This window comes from Lathamus discolor, chromosome 4 (assembly GCF_037157495.1).
Source record: "Lathamus discolor isolate bLatDis1 chromosome 4, bLatDis1.hap1, whole genome shotgun sequence".
In the NCBI taxonomy this organism is placed as follows: Eukaryota; Metazoa; Chordata; class Aves; order Psittaciformes; family Psittacidae; genus Lathamus; species Lathamus discolor.
In genome coordinates this window covers 126,940,596-126,952,764 of record NC_088887.1, presented here as the reverse complement: position 1 = coordinate 126,952,764, position 12,169 = coordinate 126,940,596, and the positions used below count along the sequence as shown (strand labels likewise).

At 46.4% G+C, this 12,169-nt stretch overlaps 1 protein-coding gene across 1 annotated transcript in view; it reads left to right on the top strand.

Annotated features, from left to right (window-relative positions):
* Positions 1-12,169, top strand: part of POLD3 (DNA polymerase delta 3, accessory subunit) — a 46,017-nt gene that overhangs the window by 10,519 nt on the left and 23,329 nt on the right. The window contains exons 6-9 of the mRNA XM_065678951.1: positions 2,168-2,432; positions 4,184-4,256; positions 7,072-7,234; positions 8,526-8,638. Of these exons, the coding sequence (XP_065535023.1) occupies positions 2,168-2,432; positions 4,184-4,256; positions 7,072-7,234; positions 8,526-8,638 (614 nt within the window). The remainder of the gene's footprint in view (positions 1-2,167; positions 2,433-4,183; positions 4,257-7,071; positions 7,235-8,525; positions 8,639-12,169) is intronic.

Genomic DNA, 12,169 nt, shown 5'->3' with positions numbered 1-12,169 from the left:
TGGCTTCTTATGTTTCCCTTTCAGTCCATAGATCTCTCAAACTCTAGAGCAGGATCTGTATCCTTTTCTGTGTTTATATGGGACCTGTGAAGATGGGGAGTTGATGGAGGTATTCAAATGTGCTGTATAAATAACTGGATTTAATCCGTGTTGCTAATGTCAGCTTTCCAAGCAGAAGCAGCTCCTTGCTTGCAGAGCACAGTCCAAGTGTTGCTTGGTTTTTCAATGATTATTCAGTGTATTTTGGATCAAGCCCATAAGCTGTAGTCACACAGCAGCACTAAAGCAAGCTAACTGGGAATGTGTGAGGGTAAGATGTGCTTGCTCCATGGTCAATATCATTTTTTATGATAAAATGTTATTATTTATATGTAAAACATATCTTTCCTAAGAGAAGGCTCAAGGGAGCCATTATAAGTGTTCTAATACCTAAAGGAGCTACAAGAAAGCTGGAGAATGGCTTTGGACAAGGGCTTGTAGGGCCAGGCCAAGGGGAATGGCTTTAACCTGCCCGAGGGGAGACTGAGCTGAGCTCTTAGGCAGAAGCTCTTCCCTGTGAGGGTGCTGAGGCGCTGGCACAGGGTGCCCAGAGAAGCTGTGGCTGCCCCATCCCTGGCAGTGCTCAAGGCCAGGTTGGACACAGGGGCTTGGAGCAAGCTGCTCCAGTGGAAGGGGTCCCTGCCCGGGGCATTGGCTGGAACTGGATGAGCTTTAAGCTCCCTTCCAACACAAACCAGTCTGGGATTCTGTCTGTAATGTGGAGGGTTGGTGATGTTGCTTCTGGGGGTATTTGGAGTAGAAGTGAAGCTTCTTCAGCATTGACCATGTTGAAAACACTGAAAGTAGAAAGGAGGGTGGGTATATCTTTCTTCAATGTCTTCTTTCCTTCCTTTAAAGGTTTGAATGTCAAGAGAGTGCTGCTGCAGCCGAGAAATGCTGTAGAGATGGTGTTGTTTTGTTAGCACATCACAGTTCCTGCTCTGAGAAGTGGATTGTCCATGTGAGCTGCTAATGCTGAGGCACAGAAATTAATTGGCAGAAGCCTGATTTAGTTCTTATGCAAATAAAGCCACACTATGCAATTCAGGGGGTTGGGAGGGCTCAGCCTCTGCCCTTTTTGTGGCATTTGTGTAGGAAATCTGGAAAGCTTTGCCTGTGATTTGCACAGTGGGGAGTCGAGGTCACTTATTTTTGGGTCCTGCTATTCCTGACTGTCAGTGAGTTGTAACTGTGAACACATTGTTTAGTTCCTGGAGCTCTGCAGCCCCAAGCAATCACACTTCGGACTGGTACAAGCTGAGATGTTTCTCTGTCTACCAGTGATTACATGGTGATGACTTTATGTATCTAACTCTGAATGTCACATAGATCTATTGCTACTAGATCTACTACTATTCAAGTAGTTCCGTTTTCAGTTGTGATTTATTTACCTGGCTGATGTGATTGTAGCTGCTTGTTGCCTCAGTAGTGGACTGTCAATGCATCTGGAAGTAAATGTTTTGGCTCATCAGCCAGACATAAAATTTATGTTGTGATCTTTAGAGAGCAGAACCCCTTTAGGAACAGAATGTAGTCTGCTTCGTCTTGAACAGCTTGTTTTGCATTTGAAGCATAGAATTATGGAATCATTTGGTTGGAAAGGACCTTAAAACTCATCCAGCTCCAACCCCTGCCACATGCAGGGACCCCTTCCACTGGAGCAGCTTGCTCCAAGCCCCTGTGTCCAACCTGGCCTTGAGCACTGCCAGGGATGGGGCAGCCACAGCTTCTCTGGGCACCCTGTGCCAGTGCATCAGCACCCTCACAGGGAAGAGCTTCTTCCTTATCTCCAGCCTGAACGTCCCCTGTTTCAGTCTGAACCCATCACCCCTTGTCCTATCACTGCAGTTCCTAATGAAGAGTCCCTCTCTAGCATCCTTGTAGCCCCCTTCAGACACTGGAGGCTGCTCTGAGGCTTAATGCTCTGGCTCTTTCTGACAGCTTCAGCTGATCTCAGTAGACATCTCCATCCTCTCACTCTATACCAACCTTTCTTTCTTGTCCCATGCACAAACTAACTTACTCTTTTAACCATAACAAGAGAACCCGGGACCAGAGAAGATGCTACCCGGCAGGAAAACAAGGTGAAAAGTAAGAAGCTAATTAAACTTGTCCCTCCACCCCACAGGTTTAGTGCCATTCGATGTGATGCTGCAGTCCCCAGGCCTGTGGTTGAAGTTGCTCCAGCGCAGACGTCTGTGCAGGATGGTTCCCAGACCAAAAGTGACAGGAATACTGCCAGTGTCCCTGCAGTCAATGGCCATGGACCATCGAGTGCTAAACCAGCCACGCAGCAGCCCAAAGGGATCATGGGAATGTTTGCAGCAAAAGCAGCTTCCAAATCCCAGGACACAAATAAAGAAACTAAAGTGGAGTCTAAGGAAGCCCCAAGTGTAAGTTACCTCAGACCCTTTGGCAGCCCTCTGGGCTAATAGCTTTAATGAACCATGCTTTGAGCTTTGCTCTTACTTGACCTAAATAACCTTACCCACTGTAGCGTAGCCTCAGCCACTGCTTCTAGAGCTAAACTTGCTGTCCCCTGGGAGTGCTCAAGTCACTGTTTTGTAACTGTGTAGTACAGATGTGCCTTCTGTCAGTCATCTTGGGCAGAAACATGTTGTGCCAAGCTCTTGATCTGTCCACAAAAGTAGATTTGTCATAATTCCTCATCCAGGGGAGGATATGAAGATGCTACGAGGGCTGGAGCAGCTCTGCTCTGGAGCCAGGCTGAGAGAGCTGAGTTGGGTCAGCCTGGAGAAGAGAAGGCTCCTGAAAGGGAGACCTGAGAGCAGCTCCGGTGCCTAAAGGGGCTGCAGGGAACCTGGAGAGGGGCTTGGGACAAGGGCCTGTAGGGCCAGGCCAAGGGGAATGGCTTGAACCTGCCCGAGGGGAGACTGAGCTGAGCTCTTAGGCAGAAGCTCTTCCCTGTGAGGGTGCTGAGGCGCTGGCCCAGGGTGCCCAGAGAAGCTGTGGCTGCCCCATCCCTGGCAGTGCTCAAGGCCAGGTTGGACACAGGGGCTTGGAGCAAGCTGCTCCAGTGGAAGGGGTCCCTGCCCGTGGCAGGGGTTGGAGTTGGAGGAGCTTTAAGGTCCCTTCCAACCCGAACTGCTGCGTGTTTCTGTAATATCCTAGACACTTTGACGTTCCTCCTTGAATGAGTATAAACCAGCACAGCTCCATTACTGAGACAATTGTTCTGTTGTCCTCAGTTAGGCCAAGATATACCCCATTTGAGGATCTTGCTCCTCTCCATTGTGCTTAAAAGGCTTTGTTTTGAGCAAGAAGTGCAATGTGAGAAGTCCAGGTCTTAAAAGCATCAAGGTGTTTAAACATGTGCTATGAGGGAAGTTTCAGAGCTTGACCAGTGCAAGACTAAACTGTTTATCTTCTCCACTGCTACTTTTTTCCAGGATAGGATTCCATTTTAATCAGTATAATTGTTTTTAAAGCAATATAGCCAGTAAATGGGGATTTAAATGGTAACATTCCCTGCATATGTTCTGCCTTTTTTAATAACAGCTGAGTGCATTTTAGTTCATTTTTCTGATTTTTATAGTGAATTTAGCTCTGGTGAAATATGTGTCTGAATATTTGGGGAACTTTGTGTCTGGTTGCCTTTTTTCTGCATGAAACTAAATGGGATTAGGAGGCCAGGCTTCCTTAGGTGGGAGTTTTGTGTATGTGTATGTGATTTTTCACTGTGGTGGTGGCTCTATTAGTGGAATTGAGCAGTGATATTTATTTCAGCAGAGCAGGGGACGTGCCAGAGTAGCTGGATAAAGTCTTCATGGTTTGGCCAGTCTTTGTTCTTTCCTCTGTCAGTTACTGTGAATTGAGGCACTGATAGTTTGCAAAAAGAACAGTTCTTGCCTGGGATCTGACCCAAGTCCCAACCACTTATTTCAGTAACACTGTCAGCCATCAGATGGGAATGTGACCTAAGCTGCATTTGAAGGCCTTGCTAAGTAGTGAGTAACTTACTCATCTAGGATCTTCAATTCTCCTAAACAGACACTGAAATCCAACACACTGACCAGTCAACAAACTATATAGGTTTATTTTGCTTGTCCAGAAGCAGGACTTTGCATTTTGAGGGCTTTGCTGTGTGAATAATTCCTGTGGTTACTCCTTTGTTTGCTTCTAGGTGTCTGCAGCGAGCAGCAAACCACCAGCAAAGGGCAACATAATGAGCAACTTCTTTGGAAAAGCTGCCATGAGTAAGTGCTTTAGAACGTGCATCTGTTTGCAGAAACTGGAGTTTGAAAACAAAAAATCCTGAGGGATATTGGAATTACAATTTTGTTCTTAAAGCTGAGTAGCAATTAAAGATAACCAGTGTGTGAGCAGCAGGTTGAAGGAGGTGATCCTGCCTCTCTGCTCTGCTCTGCTGACCCCCTACTTGCAGCACTGTGTGCAGTTCTGGTGTCCTCAACATCAGAAGGACATGGAGCTGTTGGAGCAAGTCCAGAGGAGGCCATGAGGATGAGCAGGGGCTGGAGCAGCTCCTGTATGTAGCCAGGCTGAGAACATTGGGGCTGTTGAGCCTGGAGAAGAGAAGCTGCGTGGAGACCTCAGAGCAGCTTCCAGTGTCTGAAGGGGCTACAAGGATGCTGGAGAGGGACTCTTCATCAGGGACTGCAGTGATAGGACAAGGGGGGATGGGTTCAAACTGAAACAGGGGAAGTTTAGATTGGATCTAAGGCAGAAGTTCTTTACTGTGAGGGTGCTGAGGCACTGGAATAGCTTGCCCAGGGAAGTGGTGAATGCTCCATCCCTGGCAGTGTTCAAGGCCAGGTTGGACAGAGCCTTGGGTGACATGGTGTAGTGGAAGGTGTCCCTGCCCTTGGCAGGGGGTTGGAACTGGATAATGTTAAAGTCCTTTCCAACCTAAACCATTCTATGATATCAGGTGTGTTGTTACACAGCTGTGATGGGAGGCATAGAGAGAAAGGAGCTCAACTCTTCCTTCACACCCCTGCCCAGTCAACCCTTTTGGATTTTCTTTATATCCCTTCTTTTCTTACAGCTTTCCGTACTATTCTTCTGCTGTTTTAGCCTCAGAGGGGTTAATACCTTTGCCTCAGATGGATTAATACTTTTGCCTGCAGCTCTTAAGGCAAAAATTAAGAGTCTTAAGTGGAATTTTTCAGACAAAAAGCTTGCTGGATGGAGATCAGTGGAAATGACATATTTGTGCAGCCTAACCCAGGAAGGCTTTTTCTGTGTGTGTGTGTGTGTGTGTGTGCAGAAGAAATCTGATTTAAAGTGAGTACTTCTGGCTGGAAGATTAGCTCTTGGCCCAGTGTTTGCCAAGACCTGTTATACAGGGCGCGTTAATGACGCTTGCTTTTCATCACAGACCACTGAGGAGTCTAGAGTTAGATGGAGGGTTAACTTCTTGCCTCAGAACTGAGGGTGAAACTGGAGAGTGGCCTTCCCTTTGAGCAGGGGTTCAGACTAGGTGGCCTCTGGAGCTACTTTCTGACTTAAATGATCCAAGTCTAAAGCAAATACCTTTTAACTAGACATTGGAAAAGGATTGTAGGACTTTGAAGAAAGATGTCCTTATAACAAGTACAAAAGGATTCAAAGAAGAGTTACTGGGAGGGAGTAAACAGCCAAGTTCACTTTCTAACAGCCCTCTGTCAGAGGTTGCAGGGTAGAGTTCCAGCACTGAACACACAAGACACAGTACTGCTGGGCATCATTGAGTTCCTGTTTTGTGAGGCTGAGGGAGCTGAGGACACACTTACTACAATGAACTCAACTAAATTCTTAAGGTCTAAGAAGAGCCCTAAACCAGAGTTTAGATGCTGGAACCCCAGCAGACTATATGGTAAAGAAGACCCAGTGGTGATGGAGAAAGCTTTGTGGATGCAGTCCCATGATTTCCAATAGGGTTCGCTTTATGGAGTCCTATCGGGGAGTACTTCAAGGAAACTTGAGGTGGCTGCAGGGAAGGAGCAAACAGAGTAGAATTGGAAATTCTGGTGTGTTTAGAAGAGAGAGGGTGATTCCAGGAGTAAGATTTATTCCCTACGTGTTGTATGTCTGTCCTGGCATCAGAGATTTCATCCTTGCCAGAAAGTCCTGAGATAACAATAACTGGGTCCTTCAGCTTTCTGCTGTTGATCATAAATAAGAGAGCTGTCAGTCAAGCTCTGCTCCATAAGGTATTTTTCCCTTGCTCAATGAAGCAGGCAGCCTTTTTTCCAAGCAGTATCAAAAAGGCATTGGCATGAAGTCTCAGCCCTCTCAGCAGCCTCTGTTCCTACAAAGAACGTGGTTGATCTCATTGTTGAATACTTTTTCTTTGCTGGGCATCTTGTACTTTGGGTGCTGCAGGTTTCTAACGTGCCTGTTCTTCGTTTCTGGTGGGGTAGAGCTGCTGAGTGAAGCTCACAGACTGCCATCAGGTGCTAGTGTGCTGACAGCACCACCTGTGAGGTGGATAAATACAGTATTTTGCTGTCTGCTTCCCACTGCTATCTCTTTTGTGGTATTAGATTAAGCCTTTTGAAGCTGAATTATCCTTATAGGCAGAAGAGGACATTTCTTAATCACATTGGGGTTAGTGTAGAACAAGAAGCCATGACTCTTACTGACAATACTAATTCTGGGCTCTGATGTTACGCAGGATGGAGACCGCACACACATCTCCTTGGTCTTCATCAGTCCTGATTCTCCTGTTTCCAGGCAGTTTTGTGCTTGACTGAAATTCTAATTTAAAAGGGAGCAACTGCTTATGGATCAGTTGCTCCCTTCTAAATCCTGGATGTGGCGTTATGTTCAAGAAGATGTCTAGAAGAGGGGCTCCCAACCCTTCTGCAGTGCCTCAGGTCCTGGTGGTTGTCAGGGCTTCTGCCTCTTAGCCCTCTTGTACGGAGTTTAACTGCTGTTGCACACTTGGTTTTCTTAGGTTGTGCTGTCAGGAGCAGCAGAACCAAGCCGTTAAATGGTTTTCTTTAGCTCATCCTTTGTTGTCAGTCAAACTGAATGCCCAGTGTTCTCTTTGTGATGGCTTGTCCACAGATAAACTCAAAGTCAACCCTGTGCCTGAGCAGCCAAAGGAAGAGAAGGAAGTAGTCAAGCCTTCGGTTCCTGAAGCAGCACCAGAGTCATCCCTTAATACTGTTGCAGAGAAGCCTGGGAAGAAAACAGAACCTGCTAGAAATCAACAGAAGGATAAAAAAAGGTGGGTGACACCTCTCAGGCTCCCTAAAATCTGTTAACCCACTTGTTGATGGCTGCGTGGAGCTGGCTGGTCACACAGTGCTGGCTCACCTCCTGTTTCCAGCTTCTAAATTACATTAAACCAGGCTAAAATTGTCTCTCTTAGAAATCTCTCCTAATATTTCTTTTCCATTTAGTGCTGTAGATGCCTTGGGGCCATTTGTGCCATTGCATATGGAAGGGGCACGGTCCAGGTAGTATTCAGTGGTGGCTTTCCATGAGACAACCTCACACTGTGAGGAGAGTTAACATAGACCCTGCAGGCAATCTGGGGGGGCTGGCAGGAGCACCTGTACTGCAGGGAAGGTAGTATATTCCCAAACTTATATGTACACAGCTTCCAGCACACAAAGTTCTGCTTGTTGATTTCCATAGTTCATGTAGTGTTGCTTTCAATGTCGCTGGTTTACTTTGGGCTGAGACTCCAAGTCAATTTGAAGTTGAGCCCTTTGTGTTTCATCCAAGCCAAACTGACAGAGACAAAAAATCATTACAGGCTGATGGCTCTCTGGTGGCCTATGAGTAATTAATAGGTGGTCTCAATCTGTTTCTAACTGAATAGGTAAGCACATCACCACCCAGCCCACCATCACAGCTAGTGCTCACTGTCTTCTTATTGCTAGTCTTAGTCAAGAAGCCAAGGGCCTGAAAGCTTCATGTTGGCAGTGGGATGTTGGGAAGGCCACTTGGGCTGTCCCAGCTCTAGGAGGCTACGTGGGCCTTTAGCCTCCAGGCTTGTTAGTCTGACACGTCTCGCCAACATTCAAAAGAAAGAAGCTCTTTTATTTTTCCAGTAGTCTTTAAAAATGGCTCCAGGATTCTGAGACACTACCTCATAGTCAGTTAGTGGCAAGCAGGCTGTCAAAAGAGCTTCTGAGAGATGCTGTTGGGGACATTAGTGTTTGGGAGCCTGAGCTATAAGAGACAAGATCAGAAAGGCTCTTTTGCCAGGGTGCTGTGGCCAAGCTAGGTGAGGTACTGGGCAAAACATGGGGCTAAAGAAATCCTTCTTGTTTTGGAGAACTGGGTATGGGTATGGGTGAAAGGCTTCAAAATGCTCCTGCACCTATGCCTGATTGTATAGGTGAGTATTCTTCAGTGTATGTGGTGGTTTTAAGAGGTAGAGAAGTATTTGATGTCCTTGCTAGCAGTACTTCTATAGGACACATGCTCATCTAAACACACATGATACTTTCATGCACACACAAGGGATAACACATACTCATTCTCTTTTTCCTTTCTTATTATGACAGTAAAATGAAGAAGGTGGACAAGTCAGATAATGAGGAAGAAAGAGGACCTGAAAATGTAAAGAAGAAAAGGAGGCGAATCAAACAGCTTCAGTCTGACAGCAGTGATGAGGAAGGTAAAAAGATACAGAAACAACCAGGCATGGAGGTCAGGAGGCTGACTTTGACAATATTACTATCTAAAGCTGTTGGTTAGTGATTGAGGACTTGTAGTTTAGAGGACTGAAGGGTTTATAAGTCTTTAGGACTTAGAGGATTGCAGTTTCAAGGACTAAAGACCGTGCAAATGGCTGTAGCTTGAGCTCTCTGTTTATCTTGCCCTGCAAGCACTTGGGCATAGAGTTGAGATGCTGCAGTCATTCAGTCTTTGTTTCAGCTTAGCTCAGATCTGGCTGTCTCCTCACCAAGTGTGCTGCCAGTCACGCTGACGTGTGGGAAGGAGATTCTCAAATCTCTTGTGAAAGAGAGCGCGCCTTCCAGAGCTGTAGGACTGGTCATAACCAGTTTATCTGGTGAATAAACACTCACAAAGTGACCTCCCCCCTTCCCAGGGTCATTTTTAGTATCTTTATTCTGTCTGTTTATAGAAATGGGTTGGAAGAGAGCATTGGAAGTGAGGCATCCAAAAGAGCAAGATAATAGAGAAACTGGAGGCAAAGCAGTTGAGCCATATCCGATGCGACTCCACGTCTCCTCGGTGGCTCTTGGCTTTGAAAGGAGGAGGGTGCCCAGAACGTCGCAAGATTTGGGTTTATAATGAGGAACAGCAGGGCTGGATTCCAAAGAATTTGGATAATTGAGGTGACAAATGCCGTTCAATACAGATAACTGGAAAAGAAGTTGGGATCGAGCTGGCGAGTATGTGTGAAACGGAGCAGTCATCCAGCAAACTGATCAGGAAAAGAATTTGGGGATCATTACAGGCAAATAATTGAAACCACCAGTTTGGTGTACAGCTTCCAGTCAAAAATAGGTGCAACATGAAATAGGTTGTGTTAGTGAGGAGGTGACTCCAGCTGAAGCTGTTTGCTTATTCAGTGTGGCTACCAGATGAGAAACAACCATGGAATGAAGAGAATCTGCAACACAAATTAGAGAGGTGAATACTGTTGGATGTCATAACAGTCTTCATGCCACCTTAGGCCTATTTTCATGGGTTCTTTGCTGCCCAGCAGAATTTCAAGTGATCTCTGTCATCAGGCATCCATCACTGCTCGGGCTACCCCACAGGATGATAAATCTCTCGGGAAGCTGTTCTTCATGATTAGCCGTAATTTCATCACATTCCTGTGTGCAGCTCCTTGTTTGGCCATGAAAAAAATATATATGCCCACACTCTTTGGTATTTATTTCTTTAAATGTTTGTAAGCTATTATCCAGTCTTTCCATTCACTCATCACTCAGCCTCCTGACAAGCTGTGGTGTTTAGCTCTGAAGAGGGAAGATTGAAATCAGCTCCTTTGGCCACTGAAAGCACCGCTTCTTGCTGGGCTGGAATCTCTCAGCTCGTTGGCTCTTCACTAGCAGGAGTAGGCAGAAATGAGGCTGTGTCGCAGGCTTGCAGGAGGGCTCTTTGAATCATAGGATCCCTGGTTTGGGTTGAAGGGACCTTAAAGCTCCTCCATTCCCAACCCCATGCCATGGGCAGGGACACCTTCCACTAGACCAAGTTGCTCCAAGCCCCTGTGTCCAACCTGGCCTTGAGCACTGCCAGGGATGGGGCAGCCACAGCTTCTCTGGGCACCCTGTGCCAGTGCCACAGCACCCTCACAAGGAAGAGCTTTTGCCTAAGAGCTCATCTCAATCTACCTAGTTTAATATAATAATACCTGATTCTAATCTTGAAGTGCAAAGGCTTCTTGGTTCGGTCTTCCTTGTGCTGCTGTGAGTTGGAGACCCCCTGGCTCCTGTGTTGATGGCAGTGGTCTGAGCACACAGCAAGCCCAGAGGTGAGCACACAGTGTGCTTTACTTACCTATTTCTCTCTAGCTCCTGAGACTAAAACTAGTGCTTTATGACTGTTCTAAATTGAGGAGCACTTTCCGTAGAACCATAGAATCTCAGGTTGAAAGGCACCTCAAGGATCATCTGGTCCAACCTTTCTAGGCAAAGCATGACCTGTAGAGAATACTGCAAACTCCTGCTTGCTGCCTATCCACTTTTGGATATTAGAGCTCTTGTCTCTTGTTGAATATTCACCTTTAGCATGTGCTGAATAGTTAATACCTTTGAATGTGGTGCCTTCTGCTTTAATATATTCCAAGGTTTGCTCCAAAGTCTGTGTGTGTACTCCCACCTGAGTGCCTGCAGTCGGTCTATTTAGTTGTTGCGCCTTGTTTCATTTGTGCTCTTAAGTGTGAGTTAACTGGGTTTGCTATTAGAAGCCACCGGTCTGGTCCTCTGGTCAGGTTGGGAGCCCGTGTGTCTTACTGACCTCATTCAGAGTAGCTTTAGGGATTGAGAACAGGACAAGTAAGGCCGCTCAGTCATCTTTTAGGCTGGCTTTTGATTTACTCCTGTTTAACCTACTGGAGATGCAGGCAGAAAGTTTGACTTTCCATTTGGAGAGCTTTCTTGCTCCTCCTGCGTCATACGTAGTCCTCTTTGTTCTCTCCATTATGTGGAGCTTTGTGTTGTGTATTAGAATTGGAAATGTATGCAAATTATAGCTTAGATTTACAAATTTGTGTATTATTGATTAGCTTAGTGCTATTCCCTTTTAAAAGGGAAAGATGGGAATCAAGAGAGCTTCTCTGTGCTTCCTTTTCAAGCTAATGGCTATTTAAACCACCCCGATGAGGTCCGTGTTCAGCCCTTTGGTTCTGCTGCTTGCCCTTCTAAATCCAACTGGATGAAAGGAGATAGATTTGGCTTCTTTGAAATACTCATACAGAATCCAAACTGATAATATTCCATTCAGTATTCAAATATAAGGATGTAAGTAACAAATAATTAAATACATATAAATATATAGCAGCTGGGATTTAAGAGCTTTTATCCTTGGGAAGGTTGGAGCAGGTTTCTCCAGAGAGCAGGGTCAATTTTAATCAGCATCAATGAGGAAAATGGGCCCTGGAGTGACATTGTTCCATGCTGCATCCCAGTGGGAGCAGGGAGGAAGGCACCATATGCTGCACAGCATTTGGGAATCGCTGCCGGACAGGGCACGGTGCATCCACCACCTGCATAAACACCCCCCAGATGATCAAGGGATAAGTTTTAAATATGCAAGATGCAATATGGGAAGCTGCACCCCCAGGGTGGGATCAAAGGCCGAGAGTGTGGCTGTTGCTGCTGGTAACCTGGCTGACCTCCACTGGAAGCAGAGGAGGAGGAGGAGGCATGGCCTTGGGCAGGGGTGCAGCTGCAGATAGCAGTCTACAGCCACTGCTGTGAGTGAACTGTGTTCAGACAGGGCTCTACCTGTGAAACTACAAGTAAGAACACTGCCCTTTTTCAGGAAGATTTAGCCCCATTTTGTGGGTTTGAAGCAACTGATGATCAAATGCTGTGAGGGCTGGAGCAGCTCTGCTCTGGAGCCAGGCTGAGAGAGCTGGGCTGGGGCAGCCTGGACAAGAGAAGGCTCCTGAAGGGGAGACCTGAGAGCAGCTCCGGTGCCTAAAGGGGCTCCAGGAAAGCTGGAGAGG